A 24,482-nucleotide genomic window follows, 5' to 3' on the forward strand; every position below is an offset into this window, starting at 1 on the left:
TAACTTGAAAGAGAAGGGAGTAGGCCAAGAAGGATTTTTGATAATCCTAAATTGTCCCAGCTGTACAGGGAGACCTTTGGAAGGGTACCTTGGGCCCTTTCTGGTGACTGTGTATGACAAGAGGATGGAGCAGCAGCCAGAAGCCACTGCAGTAATCGAAGGCAAAATTTAATTTTCCCAGATCAGGGCATTAATCAAACAGCATTTAATTTCTATGCTTTTTTTGTCAACTAAGGGATGTGCAGGATCTTTGCAAGTGTCAAAGGCCTTTGGGTGACCAGGAGCAGGTTCCATCGTAGCAGGGGAAATTTTATAAAGGAATTGGCACTGTAGAGACCCCCTTGACAACCTCCCAGGTTCCTGTAATATGGAATTAACTTCACATTGCCACGAGGTATGAAAGAGGAACTTGCCAACCACCTTCATGTGACGAAATGCAATTCTTGCAGTTATAAAACTGGGGGAATGTAGCAGTTCCTTGGCTATTAGCTGCAAGAGGGAATTTCAGCACTTCAGCTCTCCCCAGATCTACAGATTTACATTTCCGCTTAAAAACATTTATGAAGGGAAGTGCTGAATTTCATACAAGAAGCAAAATGACCCTGAATTTAGCAGGCTACATTATCAAATACTCGAAAGTAACAGACTGAAATGAAAAATTGCAAAGCATAATTCTGCCAAGATAATTAATCCTTGTTAACCCATGACCTGATCATATATGATGCTGCTCTGACGAGCTTACTGAAATGCTATGAATAATGCCAGCATATTTTATTTTCTTTGTAGGCATAAATATTGACTAATTCATACTCATTTAAACTTCTGCAAGCTGAGAATTATTCCTGTTCCTCAAATGGGGAACAGGCAGAGGAATTAAGGCTCTTTTTTCAGAGGGATTCATTGGTTTGCAGAGTCCAGTTGGAGATGCTGAATGCAGTTTTAAGCCTTCTTTATGCACAGAAGTAAAACTGCATTGATTAAATCCACCCTCACAACATTACTTCTTTTCCCCCCACCCCCAGCTCAGACCTGTTTCTATGTGCAAGACAGTCCTTTTGCTGAGTTGCATCAGTTCCCTGAGCAGAATTATTCCAAAGAGAAACTTTTTGCACATGTAAATAAACTGACTGTAAGTTCTGGGCAGTAATTCATCGCTTTGTGCTCAGTGACAGAACCAGTCCAAAAATGTGACTGCAGACTGAGGATATAGGTACATAAAAATTGTTGTGAGACAAGCTGGGGTGTGGATCTACAGTGCTTTAGTCCCTGCACAGGATCTGCTTCATGCCACCCATCACCTGCCACAAAGCTGGGGTGTCTTATCCCTCTTAAGGGTACCACATGTGAGCTGGAATTTTTTCAGTCTATGTTAATTGCAAACGACAGCCCTTATTTCAGTACTGATAATTTCTGGCAATTACAAAGAAAAACAGACACTGTGGATAAAGAATTCCCTCAAAACAAACTATTTTTGCTTTGGTTGTGACATGGAATTCAAATGAAACCATCTCATCTGTGGTCCATGCTCCAAAATCTCAGCTGCCTCTACAATGCAAGGGAAACATCCCCAAAACTGCATCCCTATTTTCTTCAGAATCCAGTTGAACATCTTAGCCCTGCAGCAGATTTAGGAGGAGCTGATGAGATTCTAAGTTTAATACTCTCCAAAATACTGGCGAGACAGGTACATTTGGAACAGCAAATTAGTACTTTTCCTACTCCCACAGCAGTGCTAAGCTCCTGTGGAGCCGCTCACCTCAGGTTCAGGTGCCTCAACTTACACTAAGTAAATGTTGTATGTGTGGTGCTGTATTTCCTCCACTTCTCAGACAAAACCATGCTGGGAAAGAAGAAGAACCAGAAGCTGAGGTTCTTCACTGCAAGAAAGAAGCAGGGCTGTAAGACCAGGCTCCATGTGGAGCTGGTGGGCCCATCCTCTTCAGGCAGACTGCAAAGGGATTTAGGACTCTGGTCCTTGGTCGCTCTCAGAAGAAGCTGAAGGCTGTGATAAAGGTGTGTCAAGAATTTTGTGAGACGGGAGTGACTCCCTGTGGGGAGTGAGATAATGAAATGTATTTAATTTTATCGTAAGTTGAATTCACATTTGTGTCCCAGAGTGAAAAGGTTTAATCTCACCCCACTAACAGCAGTGTTTACCTCTCTCTCTTGGTTAATGGGAGCTGTATGGATTTTTTATTTCTTTTTTCTAACAGGAAATGTCAGAACAGTGCAGATTTAGAGATGTATTATCTGACAGCAGCAACAAAGTGCTACCTCACACCAGCTGTAACAGGTGCTTACTCTGAGTCATTAAGGTCTCTAACTAAGCCATTAGCCCAGGGAATCACTGATGGGAGCCTTTCCCATGGAAAACACAGCACACAGCCCAGAGACCCCATTTTCACTGCTTTGGAACAGAAAATACCATCCCAGGCTGGCACCTTCTTTAGTCTAGATATTAGAGGGTGCATGTCTGAGGGACAGGGATTATCCCAGAGATTCTGCATTGCCTGTGGAGAGATGCCATGATCTGGGCTCCCGGCGTGCTGAGAGGGCAGGGGCAGGCACAGAGGGATAAGATGGATGCAGGAGCATCTCTTCAGGAAGTTTTCCCACCTGCTCTCCTGTGTGCATGGAGCAGAGCCCTCTGCCCTTGGCTGAGCACAGTGGATAAACAGGGAATTCCTGCTCTAACAAACCCTCCTCTCTCTCCTGGAAAGCTGCAGACAGAGCTCTGACCAAACTCCGGGAGCAACAGGAGGTGTGGATGCAGGGTTTTATGGGTTAGCTCCTGCAGTGGCAGGTGGGATACATTTGTCTGATGTTCAGCTCCTTTTCCAAAGGGAAGGGAACGTTCAGCCCTGTACCCAGGGGCTGGGTGTGCAGCAGGACTGGGCCTCGGGATTTTCACAAAATGGGAGAAAAGCAAACAAACACAATCAACAGATGGAAACCCTCAGATGGAAGGGGACACAGTGGATATTTATTTAAAGAGCTGTTAAGTCCTAATGGAAATTTTCAAGAACGATTCCATTTAGAACTAGCAGAGGTTTATTTAGCCCATATTTTCTGTTTGTTTTCACTCATTTTTCATGTTAAAGAACATTTGCTACCAGTACTCATCTCCAGCATCTTCAATTGTGTATTCCCCAGCATTACCCTGGTTGTTATGGAGACAACTGAGATGCCACAAACAACAAAAAGCTCTTCTGGTGCAGGAGCAGTGCTCCAAGGAAAGAAACAACCCTGGAAAGCACGATATCTACCAGCCCTTGCACACAAGCAGGAAAGCAGGGGACATTTATGGGACAATCAATGCGCTGGACCCTAGGTCTAAACAAAATATTTCCCCAGAGCTGCTTCCCTGTTGCCAGCTGCTTTTCAAGCTGCACAAAAGCCACAATCCATATTCCTCTAGACTTGATGCCAAAGAACATTTTCTACCTGGATTTGAATAATGTGAATATATTAATTAAAGTTGATAATGGCTGATAATGATTTCCATCAGCAGTAGAATGTTGCTATATTTATCATTATTTATGAGATCACCGTAGCTCACTGTAATTTATACAGAGAAGACTTGAAGTAACGTGACTTGACATCTTAACAACTTTTCTGATCACACCTTTAAAGCCACAGAACGTTGTTTTCTCAGACAACCAGATCAGTATGGAAAGGAAAGAGGAAGAGATCAAGACCCCCAGGTTTTGATTTGATCAGCTTGCCCTTGGAAAGGAGTTGACTTTGAGACTGGCCACAGCACTGGCAAAAATAGGGGACAATTACAGATACAATTGAGCATTTGTATTAATTATGGCCATTGCTTTGCAGAACTCAGATGTGGTCTGCAGACAGAAGTGGGGCTTAAAGTAAAGAGAGATGTGGGAGGGAGAACAGAAGCTCTGTGTCTTGTCCTTTCTAAAATCCATCAGGAGCTGCCCCCATGTTCCCTGGCCTGAGCAGCAATGCCACAGGGTTTGGGGCTGGCAACCCTCCCAGCTCCCCCTTGGGCTCAGGGAAAGAGCATCTCCCCTTAGGCAGTGCTGAGGGGCCTGTCACAACGGGAGCTTTGGCAGCAAGCTGGAAGAAGCATCTTGCAAAAGCCAGAGGAGGCAGCAGGAGGAAATCTGGAAGATGTCTTCTGCAAGCTCTTGGGCTGGATGGGTGGGGAAAGACTGGACCCTCCTTCAATGGGGAAGAGAGGGGATGATCCCACCAAGGAAGCACCCAAATCCTCACACAGGGGTGGATCAGTAAGGTCTACAAGCCCATGGGGTGGAACTCAGGATTGCCTGGCTCTCAGTCTGGAGGCAGGGGGCATTTTTCCTGCTGCTGCTGTGCCTGGGCTCAGTGGGGCTCCTGGTGGGGAAGAACCTTCCAGAAGAAAAATTATAGAGTCATACACTGAACATCAGGCACTCCCAGTGCTTTCATGGTAGTATAACCTAAAACCAGCCGAATTATATCTGACTTTAAAAATTCTGTTTTATATCAGGTCACTGGTTATAGACATGCAAGTGAAAATTCTGAAAAAGCCCACCAAAATATCAAAGTAAGCATTTCCTACAAAGCAGATCCTAGTGATATAAAATTTATAAAACATGAATTCATAAAATATGCAAACCAGATTCATTTTTAGCTTGCATGGCCAAAACTCAGAAACATCAGTAACTGACAGACTGAGGTCAAAACAGTACAGAAAACACAAGGAAAAAAAAAAACAAAACAAAAAAACCCATCCAGGAACCCCCAAATCTCTCAAAACTGCTGACATCCCCACTTTTGGTTTCAGCAGACCGGGGCACAAAGACAGAAAAACAGGAATCTTCTTAAACATTTGTTGTTAAGGTAAATCTAAAATGATTGCCTAGCACAATGTTAATTACATTGTACAGCAATCAAAACAGAGACGCCGAGTCTAATGAATCCCTGCTCTCACCTTTGGAACTGAACTGGAGTGTCTTGTTCACCTCCTTATTAGCCCATAAATATTCTAATTAGGAAGCAACTCCAGATGAATAGGATTAGCAATAAGGACATTTTAGACTAGGTACACAAGAGATACTCAAAACTCTCATGTCTTATCTAAGGCTCTCCTGACATTTATAATCATGTAGAAACGCTAAATTTACATAGCTCTGCCTAATTAGACATGGTTGCAATTATGTTTGTGGGCTTCCTTTTTTTCCTGCCCAAGTATAACTTACACTGTCAACACAGGAAGCAGGAACTGAATAGAAGCTCAGCAAGAAATAAAAGTGTTTTCTGCTATTTATTTTTTCCTGATTTTAATTTGAAATTCATATTTCTAAGCTTCTTTTTTTTTTTTTTTTTTGTCAGATTCCAGGCAAGAACTGGCTGTTATGGATCCAAGTCCACATCCTTTAGATATAGGAAATGTGCTTTTTTTTAGATCATCAGCATCTCAAGAGCAGGCACTAAACCAGGTCAAATTCTGTAAAAGGTGACATGTTCTGCCTGCAGCAGGTGGGTCACTCGTGCTCTTGGTGACAGCAAGAAACCAAGAAACTTGTTTCCTTTGATGACTGTAAGGTCCCTGAAATTCTTATCCTGCTTATGAATTTTCTTAAGTGCCCTGGGGTTTTTGATTTCAGTCCCTCTCCTCAGCCTGAACTTGGCATTTCTACAAGAATCCTGTGTTTATCTTCCTTGGCCTTCAGGAAGCTGGTGGGAAGCAGGTAATCCATCATGCTGTATTTCTGTGCAGCAAATGTTGGCATTATTGGGCAGAGATTTGATAAATGATGTGTACATTAGAAAACTGAATTTCAATATATTGTCTTTGATGTCCATAATCACAGATAGAGTTCTTTCACCTCAGTGCAAATATAAATCAAGGTAAGTTATATGCACTCAATTCAACATGCTTACAGATTCCTCTTTCAGAACTAAAGCACAATCATGAAAGCTCACCTGTGTCAGCAGACTCACCTGCACAGAGCTCAGGCTACAGCCAAGGTAGGTGGAGATGCTCATACATATAAAAACCCTCAGGGCTGGGATATTAAGGAATTCCCAGGACAAATATCCACAAATCCTTTTTCCTGACTGCTGGATGCTTAATTATCTCTACTCCTAAATATTTTGTCTATTAGGAAACCAGCATCTTATTTGACTCCCACATCATATTTCAAGCTCCACGCTAGTGATCAGAGAGTCATGGAATCATGGAACAGCCTGGGTAGGAAGGGACCCTAAAGCTCATCTCCTGCCAATTGCAGGGACACCTTCCCCTATCCCAGGTTGCTCCAAGCCCCATCCAGCCTGGCCTTGGACACTTCCAGAGATGGAGAAGCCACAGCTTCTCTGGACAACCTGTGCCAGGGCCTCACCACCCTCACAGTAACGTTTTTTTTTTCCTAATTTCTAACCTAAACCTGTTCTCTTTCAGTTGGAAACCATTAAATGGCTCATGCCAGCAGAGTCACCGAGCCCTTGGAAGCCAGGCTGCCTGGTGGCAGAGGTCAGTGGCTCCAGGCAGAGCAGGACTAAAGAAAATTGTCTTAATAAAGACTCCTGAGGAATGAGACAACAACCAAAGAACAGGATGAAAACCTCCTGTTTCTAGCTTCACTGCTTGGAATGTGGGAGAGGTGGAAAAACAACAGTTCTGCTCCAGCAGGTTTATAGAAGCCAAAATTAAACCATTAGGAAACCGAGTCTCCTCCTTCAGCAAACTGAAGCGAAGCAGATCACGCAGCAAACTGACCCTCGTGAGCACTCCAGGCTGTTCCTCACAGCCCAAGCTGGGAACATCCAGCAAGGCAGCCCAAAAGCTCAACTGCAGCCTCCCAGAGAATTCCACACCCTGGCTCCAAGGAGCTGAAGAGCAGGAGTGCTTCTGAATATCTGCTTCTCTAAGGACACACCCAGCAGGTTTTCTCTGGCCAGGACATCAACCCCGTGCCTGCTTTCTTATCAAGCTTTCTTATCAGGGCTTGTATCGGTCAAGGCAGTCGGATCTGAAAGCCTCTGATGACAGCCCAAGGAGCTGAAACAAAATCAATAACCGTAGAAACCCCATCCCATCCCCTGCTCTGCTGTATTTAAGATCAATCAATATGCATAAACGACCAGTGCCAGGCACATCTGCACTACTCGTGCACATAATCAACTTTGTCTTGTCTCAGCTTAATACAATTTTCCACCATATTAGCAGCCTTTATGATATCCTGCCTTCTCAAATAGACGAGATTCGGAATCACTGCATAGCTCAATTGGATTATTGGAGTCACACACAGACCCACACTGTCACACTTAACCCCCACCAAATCCACTCTTGGTGACAGCCTCTCCCCACTCCAATCCTCACTGAGGCTGGGATTACAGCCATGTTTAAAGTGTTTGCAAGGAGGTGACATCCATGGCCACAGCCAGCTTTCACCAATACCTGTGGCAGAAGAATGTGTGTGTGTATGTATAATCAACAGACTGGGAAAAGAAATGAACAAACTTATCAAATGCCATGCTGAAGCATCCATTAAAAACTGCACACACTTTTAATGACTTGGGTGAGGGTTGCTGTTGCATAAATTTATTTAACGTTAAAGTCCCTAGTTTGCTGTAAATTTCACACTGTGAAATTACCAGGGCAGTTCTAATGGAGCTGAAGACTCCAGCTGCACTCCATGATAAAGGAGGAAATAATTATGAATTCCTCTGGGAAGCCAAAGAAAGTCAAAGATCTCCTTCGAAACTGCTCCCAGCTGAGCTGCTCATCAGCCAGCTGAGGAGGTGCAGAGCTGGGGGAAGTGGGACGAGCAGGACGCTCCCGCTGATGACGGCGCTGCCATCAACTGACATTTAATTTGGAAGGATTGAAAGCTGGTGTCTGCAACAACTTCTGCCAAGAAACATTATGAACAGTCAAGACAGAGCATGGAAGTGGTTTTATGTTCCAAGTTGGGATGATACTGTGTAATTTTACATCTAATCACCTAGCGCGAGACATAACCAGCACATACAGCTCCAAGAGCTCGTGCCTGCAGCTCTGACAGATGCCTGGATCGTGAGAGGATGCTGCACTATGTGTGTTGTTCTGCCTAGGATGGCATTCTCTATAACCCTTCAAATCCAGAGCTAACAGCCTTTGCAAGAATTTACAAGAGTGGATAAAGTAAACTCCTCGCTTCCACCCTCCTTAACCTATCCCTACAAATGTCTCTTCCTCCCATTTGTGTTTCTCCCTTTTATCTACCTGTTCCTTCTCGCTTCCTCCACACCACCAAGGGCTGCCCTGGCCAGCAGTACTCTCCATGCAGCAGGAGAGCCCACCTGGACAGCGAGCAGCTGGGGCACACCTGGATACCCCAGCCCCTGCTCCTCCCCACCTTGCCTGGCATCCTCCCTTCTGTAAGCTTGGAATTCAGGCCCCCACCAGCAAACCAGTCATGGCTCACCTCTGAGTACACCTCTGAAATGATAAAACAACTCATTCCTGGTAGAGGAATCAGAGAAATGTAAGAAACAAAACCACCTAACGGGGCAGACAGGCAGTATTTATTCAGCTCCTCCTGGTGCATCACTCATAATAACATCTTGCAGTGTACTTCAGGCTTGTTCCCCAAGAACAAATATAATTCTTATTTATAATGCAACAAAGCATAAAGTAGGTTTCCTGATTCTGATAAGCGACTCTCTGATTATTTCTTCAATAAAAACCATCATGTACTTCAGATTATTCTTTCATGTTTTATTCTGGTTTGGAACAGAGACAGCACAGACGAGCATCTCTGCGCCTTGAGTCACTTGGTTTATTTCCTCATTTATAGAACCTTGGGACCTGCTAGAAAGAATTTCGATGGTGCTTTAAGGACTTCTGAGCTTTGTGGCCTGGACTTGCAGCAGTGAGTAACCAAGGCCTGCCCAGGGTCACCCTTTATCAGGTAATTGATCTGTGAGATGATAACACCTGTGGGGCAGGGGGAGTGAGGTGTTATCACCTTGGATCGTGACAAAGGGCTCTCCTGGAACTGCAAACACCAGCCCTTCCAGCAGACAGCAACCCAAGATGCTGCTGGGGAGCCTGTCAGCAGAATGCCTGCTCAGTGCTTCAGCATGCACCAGACATTGGCTTGATGCACCGAAATGGGGGAAAAATGTGAAATGAAATGTGATCACCTCTTTGGACTCTCTGCTTGCATTCCAATTTCTCTGCAAAATACGTGCCGTATTATTTACTGTGTCTTCTTTGATGGTAGCTGTCACCATATGACTTAGAAACTCCAAACATACTAAGAATGGGATTTTCTGTGTCAAAATGTCCCATTGAAATTCAGACACCTCCTTCTCACAGTCTGTGCAACACTGCAAAGCAAACAGGGCCCAGACCTTATTGGGAAAAAAATCCCCAAACAAATGTTGTGTTTATGTAACGATCTATTTATTTAGGGCCACTTCAATCAGATACAGCTGGTTAGACTTGAAAATAACTGCATGTGAAAATGCAAACAATAATTTATGTAACTTTAAGTGAGTTTTTGCAAGGTGTTTTTGATGCATTTTCCTTGAACGCTCCCTTGCACATCTGGATATGAAGTCTGTAATTTAGCTTTCTTTATTCCCTATGGAAGTTGGAAAGGACCGTGCCTGTGCCCCTCACTGAACTGCCCTGGCACAGAGTCTGGGGTCAGCAGAGTAACACAAAATCCATTTCTCAAATGTGTCAGTCAGAAGATGCTGATACTGCAGGCAGTGGTCACTCCGAGTTACATTAGCAGCTCTTACTGCAAACACTGGAATTAGTTTTCAGAAGAACATCCCTAAATACCCATTTTCATATGGTTGGATGACAGTAGTGGCAGAGACCATATAGAGAGCTGAAGGGGCCTGAGGATGAAAACTGGTGGAGAATATTATGACAAAATGGTTTTTCATCACAAGATGCTAAGACTGAAACTGCTCCCAAGGATGGACACTTGAAAGCTCTCCCTCACTTGGAATTTATTTTTGCATTGCAAAAGACTCCTTTTTAAAATGGTTTTAATAGTCTGAGCTAGCTTTGACAATAATTGATCTTTCAAAATGTCAAACATCATTTTAAAAGACCAATATCAATGCGACATTTTTGCAGCTATTAAAACAAAAATGCTAAATCTCTCCAGATTTTATTTTCTGACTGGTAATGACAATTTAAAAAATCATTATTTTGTCCTAATCTGGGGGTGGGGAAAATGTTGTGGGGAGCTTCTTGCTTAATCAGGATCATCTACATAAATGATTGCTGATGCTTCAATTTCTAATCTGATGGATAGATCTGAGAGATTCTCTTGCTTTTTACTTTAGGGGTTCTCAGGGATGTGGCCATGGTCAAAGGAGCTGGGGGTGGGCTACCTACCCTAAGAACCCTCTGTTGCCCTGCAGATTACCCTGCAGGCTATTTTTCTTGGGAAATTTGCTCAATTGCTTTGTCAAGAGCTGATACCTTGAAGTCATGAGGCCACCCAGCTCCTCTCCAGCACTCACTGGTGGAAGCTTCTCTGCTGCTCATCTGTGGAGCAGATTTTCTGTTAGTGCACAGCACTGGTAACCTTCCAGATTGTCTCTTTATGCCCAAATATGCTTTCTTTCAAACCACATCTAGCTGCTGATTTACCAGCAAATACTGTTCATTATCTTCTCTGTCAAACATCATCTTCTGATATCAAACATACGGGGGGAGGGAACTGCACATAATTTACAAACCTAGTAATGCATTTCCCATCACACTCCTCTCCATTGCCATGGCCACAAAAAGATGGAATCAGCCAAGATGAAAGCATTTTCAGGGTTGAAGTTTAATGGCTAAAATAATTGCAGAAACATACACATCTCCAAAACAACCCACTTCCAGAATGAGTAGAGTATCCTCTCATCTACTACTTCACATCAGCACAGGCTCCCCTGTGAGCAAAACACACCCAATATAGGGTAGGGTGTTCTGATCACAGCAGATCTCTGAGGCTGGGTCAGCTCTGCTCTGCTGCAAGCAAACCACAGGGCTGGCCAAGGATGCCAGAGACAAGGATGCTGCTCTTCTGACCTCTCTGAAATCCACCTTCAGAAGGTGACCACTATGATTCCTAAGTAGGCATTTTATTTGGCACGTTCCTGCTTGGGCAGCATCAAACCCTCCCTTTAGAACAGCAGATACCTGGCAGAAAAGCTTCCCACTTCTACAAGAGTCATTTGCTGCTGACTTACAAACCCTGATTCCCATCCTCAGAGAGCTGCAATCAGTCTGGTCAGTTCACCCCTCCTTGGGTATCTGCCCAACCTTGAACCATTAAAACAAGATCCTTCCCTATAAACTGAGGTGAATTCTGTGTTGGTATTAATAGAAAACTACAATCTATTTATTTTTCAGGCATGTATAAGTAAGTTGGAAAGACCAACTTATTGAACATCTGGATAATATGAGTCACTGCATTTTTATGCAATTAGTTCCCCTTCTCAATTTGAGCCATCAGATTTAAGGTCACTGACTATGTGACCTGTTTACTTGAACTGAAAACCACATTTATTTTTCTGGAAAGGCATTTAGAACAGAAAGCATTTTAAGTGCAAAAAATGAATAGCTTGAATAAAACATGATTGTACTGACATGTACTCTATTTAATGAGGATTTCCTACACAAGGTCCTCAGAAATTTTTAGAAAACTGGAATAACAGAACAGCAATGAAAGGAAAATATTTAGCCTACAAATTAGAAGAAAAATGGTGAGGTTACCGTGACAAAAGAACAAAGTGCCTCACTGCTTTGGCTCTGTTAATACAGGCTCCTTGATGCTTTAATGTGCAGTTCTGGGAAGAATAACACAGAGATCCATCCTGCCTGCGTGTGACACCTTGCTGGCCTTATCCATGGCCCTCTCTCAGCCATGAATGGAGAACAGCCCAAACCTCAGTACCTGATGTTGTGATTATTCATAGTCAGCCTAGTGATGCTCACAAGTGTCTAACATGAACAGTCCTCCCCTTCAAAGAGCCACCTTCTGTCACCTTTCTGGGTACTAATTAGTACAGAGCTCAAGGAAATAGACATGATTCGTGATGCAGAACAGCAAACGCCCACATTTTGGTCCCTGTGCACACATTTCTGTATTTTTGGAAGTATTACATCCTCTGCAAATACAAACACCACCATCTTGACACTGTTCCAGATGAGATGTACTATAAAAGCTCTAGATACATCACAATTTAAATTATACTTTACAGAGCATGTAACAGCCTCTCCTCTGTTTATACTGAGAACTTCCTATTTTAAGAATATTTCAGAATACAAGAGACTGTATTTGGTCTTCTGACAGTCACAGTCCTTTGCATTCAAGCTGCCTTCTTCTTATGCCCAGTTGAGAAAAGTAACTGATGCAGGGTGAAACATCCCACAAACTCGCTCATTCTCTGGCAAATGTGTTGAAGACAATATTTAAGCAAGAAATGGAGCCAAAGATGCTCACAGGAATGAATTCTGCTATTAAAAAAAGTAGTACTAGGTCTAGGAAGAGGGAGTTAACAAAGTCTCTCTTTAAAATGCTAATAACAGACAATGGTCTGTGGATAAGTTAATTAGTGGAGCCAGCTTGTGTTTAATTACTTCACTTGACCTGGTGCAGATTTAGTCAATAATCCCTTTAGAGAGGGGAAGGGGCTGTTGGAAAGGATGTGATGTACCAAAAGAAAAACTTTAAATCTGCCTGAGCTGAGCAGGTAGTCTTCTATCTGAAATTGGAATGATACACTCTTCTCCACTGTAAGACAAGCTCAAATAGAAAAAGAAATGCAGGTCTGAACCAGAGAGATTATGCTAAGGACCTGGTGAGCCTTCCACTCCGATACTTAACTTTTTTTTCTTCTTCCCTATTCAGCTGGGATTTTACTACTGAATAATGTATAAACCAACCCACTGTAGTCAGAGGTGGGATTTCATGAGCAACTTGAAACAAGTGCAACCAGACTGTACCAGAACTCTCTGAACATATTAAAATGTGTGTGAAGAAAGAAAAGGATCTATAGACTATTAGTATATGTGGAATTTTCTTATAGGAGAGGCTCTGAAGATTTCCATATTTAAAAGAATGAAACTGATCAGATGGGGTCTCAGTATTCTTGCTTGGACTCTATAATCGGATCCAATTAAACTCAAAGCTTTGTTTTATCTGAATAGTTCAACCCCAAATCATGCAGCTTTTCAATTTGGTAATATCTCTTCAATATGAATAAATAATATGAATAAAAAGCCATTACAGTTCCACATGTGAGTCAGTACAACCTCCTCCAGAGGCTCCAGCATCTAAAAGCTGGCGATACTGAAAGCAAGCTAGGTGAATGAAGAGAATCTAAGCCAAATGGGAGAAAGAATTTAAAAACCAAACTGGGAGCTACTCTGACAGGCAATAAATAGGGTCATAGGCACTGCCTGAGTGGGAGGAAACTCTTCATTTCAGCCAAAGGGCAGGACTCACTCTTGGTGGGATCGGCTCCACGGGAGATGTAAACTGGCTGTAGGTTTCCATTTACAGCCCAGTTGTGAGGCTGGAGCATCCTGGAAGGACATCTTCAGGAAGGACACAAAGTGCACTGGGACCAGGGCTGAAAACCTACACAGAAGACCAATACAACCAGCCCTACTGCTCTGTTTGATCCTCTTTATTAAAAATGCAATCTGATGGGGAATGAAAGGCCTTAGGACAGGACAGGGTCAAGATGAGTGAAAGCAAATCACACAGCCAAACTGTGCCAACATATTTCAGTTTGTACAGCCAGATGATCTCCAGCCTGTTACACTTGTGTCCTGATCATCCTCCTGGTGCACCTTTTTGGGAGATAAATACCATGGCTGTTTTGCTGTCTGCTCATAGGGCTCCCACAGGTTTCAAGCTATTTACCAGCCTCTTTCTTTGGAAAGCTCTTTTATTCTTTAAAAGTGCCTCCCATCATATCCACTTTTTTTTTTTCCTATTCACGCTATTTTCTTCCAAGGCCATGGCTCAGACCCCTTCCTCTATCAGTTTTACTAGTCTATCTAGCTATCAGGCTTTTTTAAAGGAAAAGTAATCAAAAAACCCTTTGCTTTAGAGCTCCAACACAGGAGCTCTAAAAGTGATTGCCAGCTGCTTGTTTAGAGAGTTGCAGCAATCATGCAGAAGAGCAAAAGGTACAGATCCTTGCAGAAACACCCACCAGAAAGACACACAGGCACTGCCATTTGAAGAGCTCAAACGGGGAGACATATTCCTTCTGGAAAAAAGCTTCAGAACCACTGGCATTGTTCCCTTCTTAATTAAAACAAATGGTGTGATTTCTGTGACAAGGATTTGCTCACATCTTTCCCACCCTGCAACAAAAGGCTATGAGGGATCCCTTAAGCAGTGCTGTGGAGCAGATTTGAGCCCTCCCCCTCTGCTAACTTCTGGTATCTCAAATTACTTCAAGTGGCCCTCCACTGACTGCACAACACACTTCCAAAGCACTAAAGAGGGTTAATAAAATGAATCTTCTTCATTGATGAGTGGTAGTGCTCCTCACCATAATTTGCTGAGAAAGGTCATTCTTGTCTGTAATGAGAAAATGAAATGCACTGGAATGATGGAGCAAACTCAAATCAGTCCTATGTACAATGTAGAAACATAAACCAGAATCCAGCATAAATCTGCTGGCTAAATTCAGCTTATGGCTAATCAGCTCTTCCTTTGACAGGATATGCTGCTGTGGAAATGGGATAATTTCATAATAATTTGAATAATTTAACCAGTTTTATCTTTAAGTAATGATTTCAGGCACATTAATACATAAAGCTTCAGTATTTACATTTTCGTTACATGGCCCTGAAAAATTACAAGGTATCAGGGATAACACAGTATTCACGAGAGAAATGACGTGCATAGAGTGGATTCCATCCCTCAGAGTGACTTTGTGCTCCACAAATCCCTGGAATGGCACATGGCTGCCAGGCAGGCAGCGAGGGCAGAGCACAGGGCAAACTGCTCCTCAGTGGCAGAGGGGAACTGTTTTCTAATGTGGCAGAAACACATTAGGACCAAGGCTGGAAGGGACAAGTAAAACACAGTCTGACAGAGGATGCTGAAGTATTTTACCTGCTTATCCCTGCTAAGACTCTGGTAGTTTATGTCTGGCTTGAAGACATGTTCCACAAGGACTCCCAGTCACTGCTTGAATGCTGTGAGAAGTGGAAAAGCCACTTAACTCTGGAAGTCTGTTACAGTCCTTCATCATCCCAGTCACTTGGGGAGCCTGCAAGTCTGGAAGCTAAATACAAGGACTCGTGGTCCAAATTCATAGAAATGGATGTGCTTCACTGGCAAAATAATTACTAATCCCTCGCCCTGGTTCTCCTCCTGTGAGTTCAGCTGTGGAGGCATTTTCCTGCATGTTTTGATGCAGTGATATGGGAAGTTCATCTTGAAAAGCAAGATACTCGTGGCTCTGCAGAGTCCAACAATCTTGTTTTAGTTCTTCTCTGGGAAAAAGTAGTGAAAAGAACATGAAAAGCAGAATCCCTCTCACTTTAAAGAACTCCTGTAATATATACAAATAGCAAGCAGGGTGGATGCTGGATTGTGCATGTCAGAAGGTGACATGCTTGTAGCAATTCTGCATTACTCCTCTCTGCTCCTCGGAGAAGGCTCATCTGACTGAGGAAAATGGGAACAGGAGCTCTCAGGATGTAGTCAAGCCACTTAGATGTCACCTTCCCTCATTCTTTGTATTCTGTCAGTACACAGGCAGTGACAATCTGCCCAGGTAAACTCATCCATCACTGGTGTGGTGTGGGATCCTTCAGCCTCACGCTGCAGCAGATGTTCCTCCAGCCCTGCTTGGAGCTTTGCAGAACATCACATTGATATGCAGTGAGAGAAATAACTAGCATGGTAATTTAGAACAGAATAAATTCCTTTTGCTGTATTCCAGGGCTGGATGAAGGATTGAAAGCTGCTGGACTCCACTGTCAGGGGGAAGTTTCCTGGTACAGAAAGCCAGGCTCAGTCTGAGCTACCTGCTGGCAGCCCTTGGATGATTGTCTGGCTGGAAGAGACAAACCCAGACTGAACCCACTGTATTTGGGTAATCTCAGACTAGTGGATATCTATCTGTGGGAATATTTCACAGCAGTCTCAATGGCTAAAGTCATTCCTGTACCAGGGCAATGCCTTGTTTACTCCCAGCCAGCATTTGAATCAACAAGGAAGTTTTAAAAAGCTATTGCAATGACCTGGAGATAAATGTACCCAAAACAGTTACTGCAGATAGTAAAAAATCCCAGCTCAGTGTTTGGAGTAGTGTATAGTTGTTTTTTTGGTGGTGTTTTTTTTTTTTTTTTTTTTTTTTTTTTCTTTAACATAACATTTCAAATTCTGCACTATCAGAAATGTCTAGCTGCACTGAACCCAGAGTTTTGGAAAAGAAATCAACTGTCTCTGCTAATAAGAAGAACTTCTCCCCTTCCCCACAAAAATTCTGCCATTTCATTCATAAATAAAATAAACCTCTAACTCAGTTGTTGGCAGGCTCTCCCTTTTATCTTTCACTCACTTGAGAAGGACCAGCAACATCATGTTTTCAGAAAGCCAAGTGCAGTAATCATAGAATCGGATTTCATGTATTTTTAAAAGCATTTGCAGCAGCAGAGATCCAATCACTTTTAAAAGAAATACAAACATACAGAAATTTGGAAGAAGCAACTCAGTGCTCCTGACTGCCTTCACTTCTCCAGCACCAGATGAATGTGCTGGGAAGGGACTCTTTTCTAAGGGACATCTCAAAAAGTTGGCAACATTATACTACAAGCACCGCATTGCTGAAATACTTATTATCTCAAATAAACCTGCATGACATTTGAGATGTCTCAACATTTATTGGCCTGCCAGCAGAGCCTGGGATCAATCACCTCCTTTTCTCTCATTCCTTTTTCTTTTCCCTCCTGCTTGCTCAAAGTCCATGTTCATAAAATATTTAGGGGAAGCTCTTCAGAGGATGATATTGCCTACACTATAGCCTCAGTGCAGGTTTACTGTGCTACTGAGACAGATATTCTGCCACCAGAGAAATCAAAATTGGTCATGGGTTTGAGTTACTGCACCAGGGGCACCATCAGACTGACAGCCTGGGCTTGATCCCACCTGGGACACTGGGCTGAGTGGAAGGGACAAAGTAATACGTGGAGCAGAGCCGGTTGCTTTTGCAAGGTTATACAGAAAAATGCTACTTTTCAGAATGGAAAACAAAAGTATGAATGTTCTGCTTGTGTCTGAGACTCACCTGACCCTTTCTTACCTCTTTACAATTTTCTTCTCAGTGGGAAAAAAAAAAAAAACAGATTAATGAAATGTGGAATTCAGATGTGCTGCTAAATGAAGCCGTCAGTCTGGCAGCATCTCGTGTGGTACCACCCACTTCTGCAGCAGCCTGCCATAAATTAAATCAGCTCCCATGGTCCCTTCCTACCCCTGAACTTCACCACAACCTGTTCATCTCATGCATTCACAACCTTCCCTATAATCCATGCATTCTGTGCTCCCACCATCACATTGTATTCCCTTCCTAATTTCATTAAATCAGCTCTAGATTTCCTATGCTGCTCTGAAGTTTTCCTGCAGCAAGTATCTGCTTTTAACCTTCTCATCAAAACCTGGCTGTCTGAATGTACTTCTGAACCTCTCATGACCCTAAATCCCTATTATTTCCCCTCTTAGTTCAAGGGATAGGTATTCCTTTGTTCCACCCTTGGCATTTCTCACCCTCAGGCATCCAGGCTTACATCAGGCTGTTGCTAAACTGTCTTCCTTTAATAATTTTTATGAAGTGCAGTCCAATTAACTTTATCTTCCTTGGGGATCCATTCAATTAAGTGCAGTCATAATGAGTGAGTGGACACAGAGCACTGTCACCATATTTACATCCAGATTAATAGGAACCAGGTAAGATAACTTTAAAGCCATCAATATTTTAATACTTTGGGTTTTGATTGTGTTATCTTCAGTGTCAGACACATTTAGGAGAGACCAGCACAATTTGAGAGTTTTTAATTTCCTCCATGGTTTGTGGAAATGGGGGTTTAGAAACAGCAGCAAAAATGGGGGTTTAGAAACAGCAGCAAAGACTTGGTCTTAAAACAGGTTTTTCATAGGTAAAACAAAACAATTGTCCTGACAAAAAATAAACTAAAGCTTCATCCAGTTCATTCTTTCATGGATTGAAGGTAATTTCAGAAACCAGCAACGCACCAATATTTAAATGGAGATGCTGAGAACGTCAAGAAATCTCATTTAATGAGCATGCAACAGAAATGCTGAGCTAGGAACACCAGTTCTGAAGTGACTTTTCTCCCTTTTGAAAGACAAATGCTGGATCTGGAGCATGGACCTGTCTCTTAGATATGGAATAGCTCTGGAAGTTATTTTTATGCCTGCTTTGCATTGCAGAAGCAAGAGAGAAGGGTCCAATGGAGACTGAAAACCTCATTCTGTATCACCACAACTTAACTTAATCATGTCTCAGGCACTGATAAATGTGTCAATAAGCATTTGGAGAAATAACTGGTATCCAGGGAATTTATCTTGGTTATAGGAGTTTCAGCTGAATAGGTCAGATTTGTTAACATTTTAATTTACACAAATCTGCATTCCAAATATTGCTCTTCGTCTCCTTTTCCTAACGACAAGGAAATGTCAGCAGCAACCCCAAATTCACTCCTCTAATAGCTTCCTTAAGTTTTCAGGAAAAACAAACAAAAACAAAACAGCAGTCTGTGGTACAGTAATGGGGGTGTTTAAACACAATTTTCAACTTAGATGCAATATAACTTTATGTTAATAAACCAGAAAGTTTTGCCAATTCCAGATGTAAGCCTGAAAGCAGGAAGGAGAGCTGGGAATAAGCATGCCCCGTAGCTTCAGGGCAGCCCCAGGATTCTGCCCAGAGCTGGTTGTTCTGCCTTGATCCAAGTGTCCCTTGCCCAACCTTGTACTCAGCTTGGGACACTCAACACCAGATTTCCACCTACAATGTGCCAGCTGTGATTTCCTGGACCCTGTGCACAAGGGGACTTACACGAAGCACATGGTTCCCCTGCAAGTTTTTAAGATACTTCAGATGCAATGAGAGAAACGCTAAAAAAGATTCTGCCTTATCCTTTCCCCCTAATTATCACCCGCCTCTTTTCTGAGCTGATTTGCTGAGATTAAAACCTCTCTCCCACCAAGTTATCCCAATCCGTGTTTCTGAAATTAATATAAACCGACGACCTTTCTCTGCCCATAAAGCCCAGCATTAAAATGCTGGCCCCCACTGATGTCAGGGGGGCAATAACAGTTCTTTCATTTCCATAAAATCAGCATTTTCCTGCCAGAATTCCAATTTCTTCTCCGAGTACTCTGCTACCATTCCCCCTGGGGGCTGCCAGCAATCTCTCCAGCACTTGTTTCTCCTCTTCCACTGCAAGCCTGCCGCAGGCTCCAGCACGGCCTGGGATAATCTACCTGCTTAAGATTCAGCCAACTTCCCAGCTCTCAGAATAAAAGGAGTAGAGAAAGGTCAAATCTGCCCTAGGTTGTGCTTGCAGTCTGCCATGTCAGGTGGGAAGGAGCAGGTGCTGGAGCTCCTCGTGCTCCCCCAGCTCTGCTTCCTGTCTTCACACCTGGAAAGCTTTCTGCTCTCCTGACCTTCTCCTTGGAAAGCTGTTTCACACAGCGTGTCCCCCCTGGGCCAGCTCACCCTGAAACGGTGCCGAGGGCGAGCCTTGTGCTGCTCCCAGCTAGCATTCCCATCCCATCCCATCCCATCCCATCCCATCCCATCCCATCCCATCCCATCCCATCCCATCCCATCCCAGTGTCCTGGGATGCCCCTGGGCTCCACACGTGCTGCTGAGCTGCTGCTGGGGCTTTTATCTGCTCTCAGCAGCTGCCTTTGGGATCCTCCCCGAGCTGCTTGGAAGCAGAAAAGCAGCCCCACACATGGGAATTCCCTGGCAGGGAATGTCTCCTGGCTGGAGCCTGGCACAGCATCAGCAGTGGGGCCAAAAGTGTGCTGCTGGCCTGAGGGGCATGGGAAAGATCTCCAAGGTGCTGGAGGCTTCACCTCTCAGAATTTAGGTCCTAGGCCCATATTTGGGGACTCCTGCTTGCTCGGCCCCTGACATTGCTACAGGGGAGAAAAGGAGAGAAAGAACAAAAGCAGTTTCTGGTGCCTTCTCCCAGAAACACAGCACACTGGGCTCTCCCAAACTGGACTCTTCCACTGGATGTGTTGTGAAAATAAACATCTGAACCTCAGAATAAACAAGTCCTTCCTTCCATACTCTCTGTGGCCCATTGTTCCCATCACTTTGTCCACAGAGCTCCCCCAGTTGCATTGAGCTGCACTCCAACACCTGCACAGTCCAATGGGGAATAAAATCAGAACTGGAGTTCTGGGGTTCTCTCCCTTTACACCCAGTGACCCCATCCCCTCGTTCCCCACTCACTCCATCCCACCACTGACACTGCATTGATTTTTGTTTAATGTGTGAGGTATAAATGCTTTGTCCTTGAGCTACACCCACAACCAGAGGAGGCAGAGCTCTGAGAATCACATTATATAGTTTACACTGGCTGAGTATTTTTTGTCAGTAAAAGTAAAATTTCTGCTGCATTTGGAAAAGCTGCACATTGTAAAATGCCAGAAAGCAGAGGCACTAAAGGCAGAACATCACACAAACCCCAAATCACTGGAAGACATTTTACTAGTTTGGAAATGACACAAGGACATGAAGTGTGCTGAGTGCAGGCTGTGTTCCTTTTTCAGGGATAGCATGCAAAGAACTAAGAAAGACAGGTCTAGAAAAGGCTATAGATGTCTGGCACTTTATTTCCCCCCAACAGAAGGGAGGACAAATGACCATTTATTCATCCCCCTACACGTCCAGGAGTATTTTCTACATCTTTGAGTTTTACAAACTTAAGAAAGGAAAATATCAGCTCCTGGAGTTTGAAGATTCTCTCAGGGTTTCATTGACTGATATGGATTAAGACAAAAATATCACATCAAAGCCACGATGCCCCTCAGTCGCCGCAGAAGCAAAGACTGTGATCTCCACACCTCAACTCCAGCTTTTAGAGGCTTGGGATTAAAGACAGGGTTTGGGCTTTTCACATCAGCGACCCTCAACAAACGCCTGGTGAGACGGTTTCAAACTCACCTCCCTGTCGAGCCCAGCAGCCACGGTGACGATGTCCCCTGTCTCGCTGTTGATGGTGAACATGTTTTGTGAGGGGCTCTGTGGGGTCTGGGTGACGATCCGGTACCTCACCATCCCGTTGGCCGTGGTGCCGTCGTCCGCGTCGTTCGCCGTCACCGTCATCACGTAGGTCCCTGGGAACAAGGCAAGAGGAATTATCAGTGCCACCTCATTGCAGAGCAGACTGTGGTGCCATTGACCTGGGGTCATGCATTTGGTTCAGAAATGCTGTGGAATAGACATCTCACTTCAATCCAGCCAGGCAAGGCGAGGATTATGGAAATCACAACACTGCTGAGATAGATGAACTGGAAGGATGCTGATTACATGTAACTGGTAGATAGAGAGAAGTCATGTGAGGGTATCTATGATTAACTTCTAATTCTTTCAGTGATTGTAAGTTTTAGGGCAGCATTTCTTGTCCTGCAATTTCACAGATTCTCACAGGAGATTTTTTTTTTTTCCATCCAATCACTGCATTCAGATGCATTCAGAAGCAGAATTTAATAGTAAAAAGCCCATCAGACTTCTCAGCAGCTTCAGAAGGACATCATCAACATGCCCATGCCCTGTGCAGGAAGCAACTGCCTGCTGCTTCCAGTTCTTGGAGAAACTGCTTCCAGTTTCTTGTCCCTCCAGGATTAAAAAATCCATTTCTGCAGAGCAAGTGCAACAGCTGCTGCCCAGCAGGACAGAAAATCAATGATTTGGTGTGTGTGGCCAGTGATGTATTGAATTGTTGGTTTGTTTCTTGCTAATCATCAGTGTCTTCATTTGCCTTGCAAAAAACAATCCCTACATTCTCGATACTGTCGGGAGCGCACTGATGCACTGACAGGCTCATTAGCACTGGAGTTTGGCAGCAGGGTGTTTTGCTAAAGTGGGAAATTATCATTATGAGCGTAAAAGATGTTACTTGATTGGATGGACTCCTGCAGCTGCATGGTCCTGTGACCCCCCCAGAGCTCGTAGGGCCTAGCTTTACACTTGTTATATTGGTGGGAGGGAATGAGTAGAAGGGCAGGCACGCACTGCTCACACAAGGCAACCTGCAACAGTGGATGAATATAATGATATGAGACCTGAGAAGAGGAGTGGGAGGCAAAGAGAGACAGTAAAACCAGACATAACCTCATTTTGTGATCACCAAACCCAACAGCATCCATGAAAAGAGGGAAGGTGCCACTCGAACACTGCGCATTTGGGAAGTCCCAGCACATGGAACAACTTATGAGCCTGCCATGCTGGAGAGATGCAAAGTAGTCCCAGCAAGAACCTGAGCTGACTCAAGATGGAGCCACACGTGACTTTACAAAAAAAGCTGAGTTTGTTCTGCTCTCCAGGTTAGATGTGAGCCACGGGCTAACTTGAGGACATGTGGCTGCACCAGCATCGTGCTGTTTCTCCTCTGGCACACCCAGGTCCCCAGCCTGGTCACACTGGGAGCTACCACACTGCCAGTTCAGGAAGACCAGAGACCTGGAGAGCTTGTATCTGTTTGCAAAAGACTTGAAAAACACCCCATGCTCTAAATGGCTGCAGCATTTCGTACCTTAGCCAAATGTTTTTAAGCCACTCAGCATGTGGGAGATCCCCCCAGTACCTTTCCCAACTCTGGGAAACCAGTGTTTCTCAGTATTAGCAGAAGTTTAGCAGAAGTTTGTATTTTTGCACTTGTGGGAAGTGCTTTGCTGATCTTCCATCTGCTTCAATCAGGCTCTTTTTGTTCTCGGTGGTGATACATATATTCCTGTGAGTTTTCTTTGTTTGATAAGAGTTATAGATTAAAAAAATAAATGAATGAGTAAAGCAAATCTTAATGATGAATACATTCCCGTTTTTCTGCAATAATCCTGATTCACGTTTGTGAAATGAAAACAAACTATTCAACAACTTTAACATTCTCCCGATCAATAAACTTCAGAAGACGGAAGGAACACTGAATTGAAACAAGGCTGTGCAAGCAACAAATTTTCTCTATTTTCTCTACATGCATTAGTTTTCTGCTCTTTTTCAAAGCTAGTTATCATGAGACAGCTGATACAAATAACAAAACCAACCCTTAGGTAACTACAGGGAAAATGTACAGGAGAAATTTAAATAGGAAATATGCTGAATGAGATGTTTGATTTGGAATTTATGTTATCTTAATACATTCAATACTGAAAATATCTCTGAACAGAATGTCAGAACCTGGGGCTAATGGAAACAGAAGCGGAAGAGGAAAACAGAATCTATTTTAGGACATGTGCAGTCTTAGGATGTATTCCAAAAAACAGGTGGTGTTTCATGATGCACTTCTAGCTCAAAAAACAGCTCTGAAAGTCATTTGGACTTTCAGGTTCAGACAAGGGCACCCCACAATTGTGGTTCCTCCTCATGTGGGATGTCTCAGACTGTACTGTAGATTCCAAAATTACCCAGCACATGCGTGAAATGGTGGGTTCCCAACTTGGCAGGAGAACCTGACAGGCTGCAACTCTGGTGGGAGGGGGTGGGGGGACAGCAGCTGTACTGTGGATGGAGAGCACAGAAGGTCTCCTTCACTCTTCCTCTGACCTTTTTGCTTCTTTACTGCTGTGTAGCACTGGACTGAGCACATCTGCTCTAGAGAAAAAGGACTATTTCAACAGCATTTGACCTGCATCTCCATAAAGGGAGATGGGACTGGACAAATGTCTCTAAAGTCATGAACTGAGCACCAGGCAGCTGTATTTCAAGAGGCAATCTGCTCCCTATCTCCTATCTTTAATTTCCATTATGAAACCCAACCACAGAGAAAATAAAGAGAGGAACTTGGCATTAATTACTGTCTTGTAACTTAATAAACACCCTCTGCAAAGGGCCCTGTGTGGCTGCAGCACATGACGGAGCTGCAGCAGCCACTTCCTTCCTGGCTCTCCCTGGGGCTGTCTGTCTGACCACAGTCTGCTGTAAACTGGCTGCAAATTGCTTCTCCCTCTCCACAGTCTGGACAGTGGCTGGTATCTCCTCTCCCTTTGTACACTTTGTGTACAGTGTTGACCAACAGCATCTCCTGTTCTCCATGCTGAGGGCACCATCCTAGGGATGGCTCCCGAGGGATCAGCTGGTGTAACCTACACCACTGCCCATGTTCCACTTGGTTTGCTTTGCATTTAGCCTGTCTTTAAGGAAGATTTATCCTCCAGATACCTGCGTGCTGCAGTGAATGACACAAACACAGATCTGTGCACAAGAGTATTCAACAGAGTGATGTGGATATACA

The 24,482-nt window shown here is 43.7% G+C and overlaps 1 protein-coding gene across 1 annotated transcript in view; it reads right to left on the reverse strand.

The window, feature by feature from the left end:
• Window positions 1-24,482, reverse strand: part of CDH4 (cadherin 4) — a 417,701-nt gene that overhangs the window by 52,883 nt on the left and 340,336 nt on the right. The window contains exon 7 of the mRNA XM_053993112.1: window positions 21,197-21,369. Coding sequence (XP_053849087.1) covers window positions 21,197-21,369 — 173 coding nt within the window. The remainder of the gene's footprint in view (window positions 1-21,196; window positions 21,370-24,482) is intronic.

This window comes from Vidua macroura, chromosome 17 (genome assembly GCF_024509145.1).
Source record: "Vidua macroura isolate BioBank_ID:100142 chromosome 17, ASM2450914v1, whole genome shotgun sequence".
Lineage (NCBI taxonomy): Eukaryota > Metazoa > Chordata > Aves > Passeriformes > Viduidae > Vidua > Vidua macroura.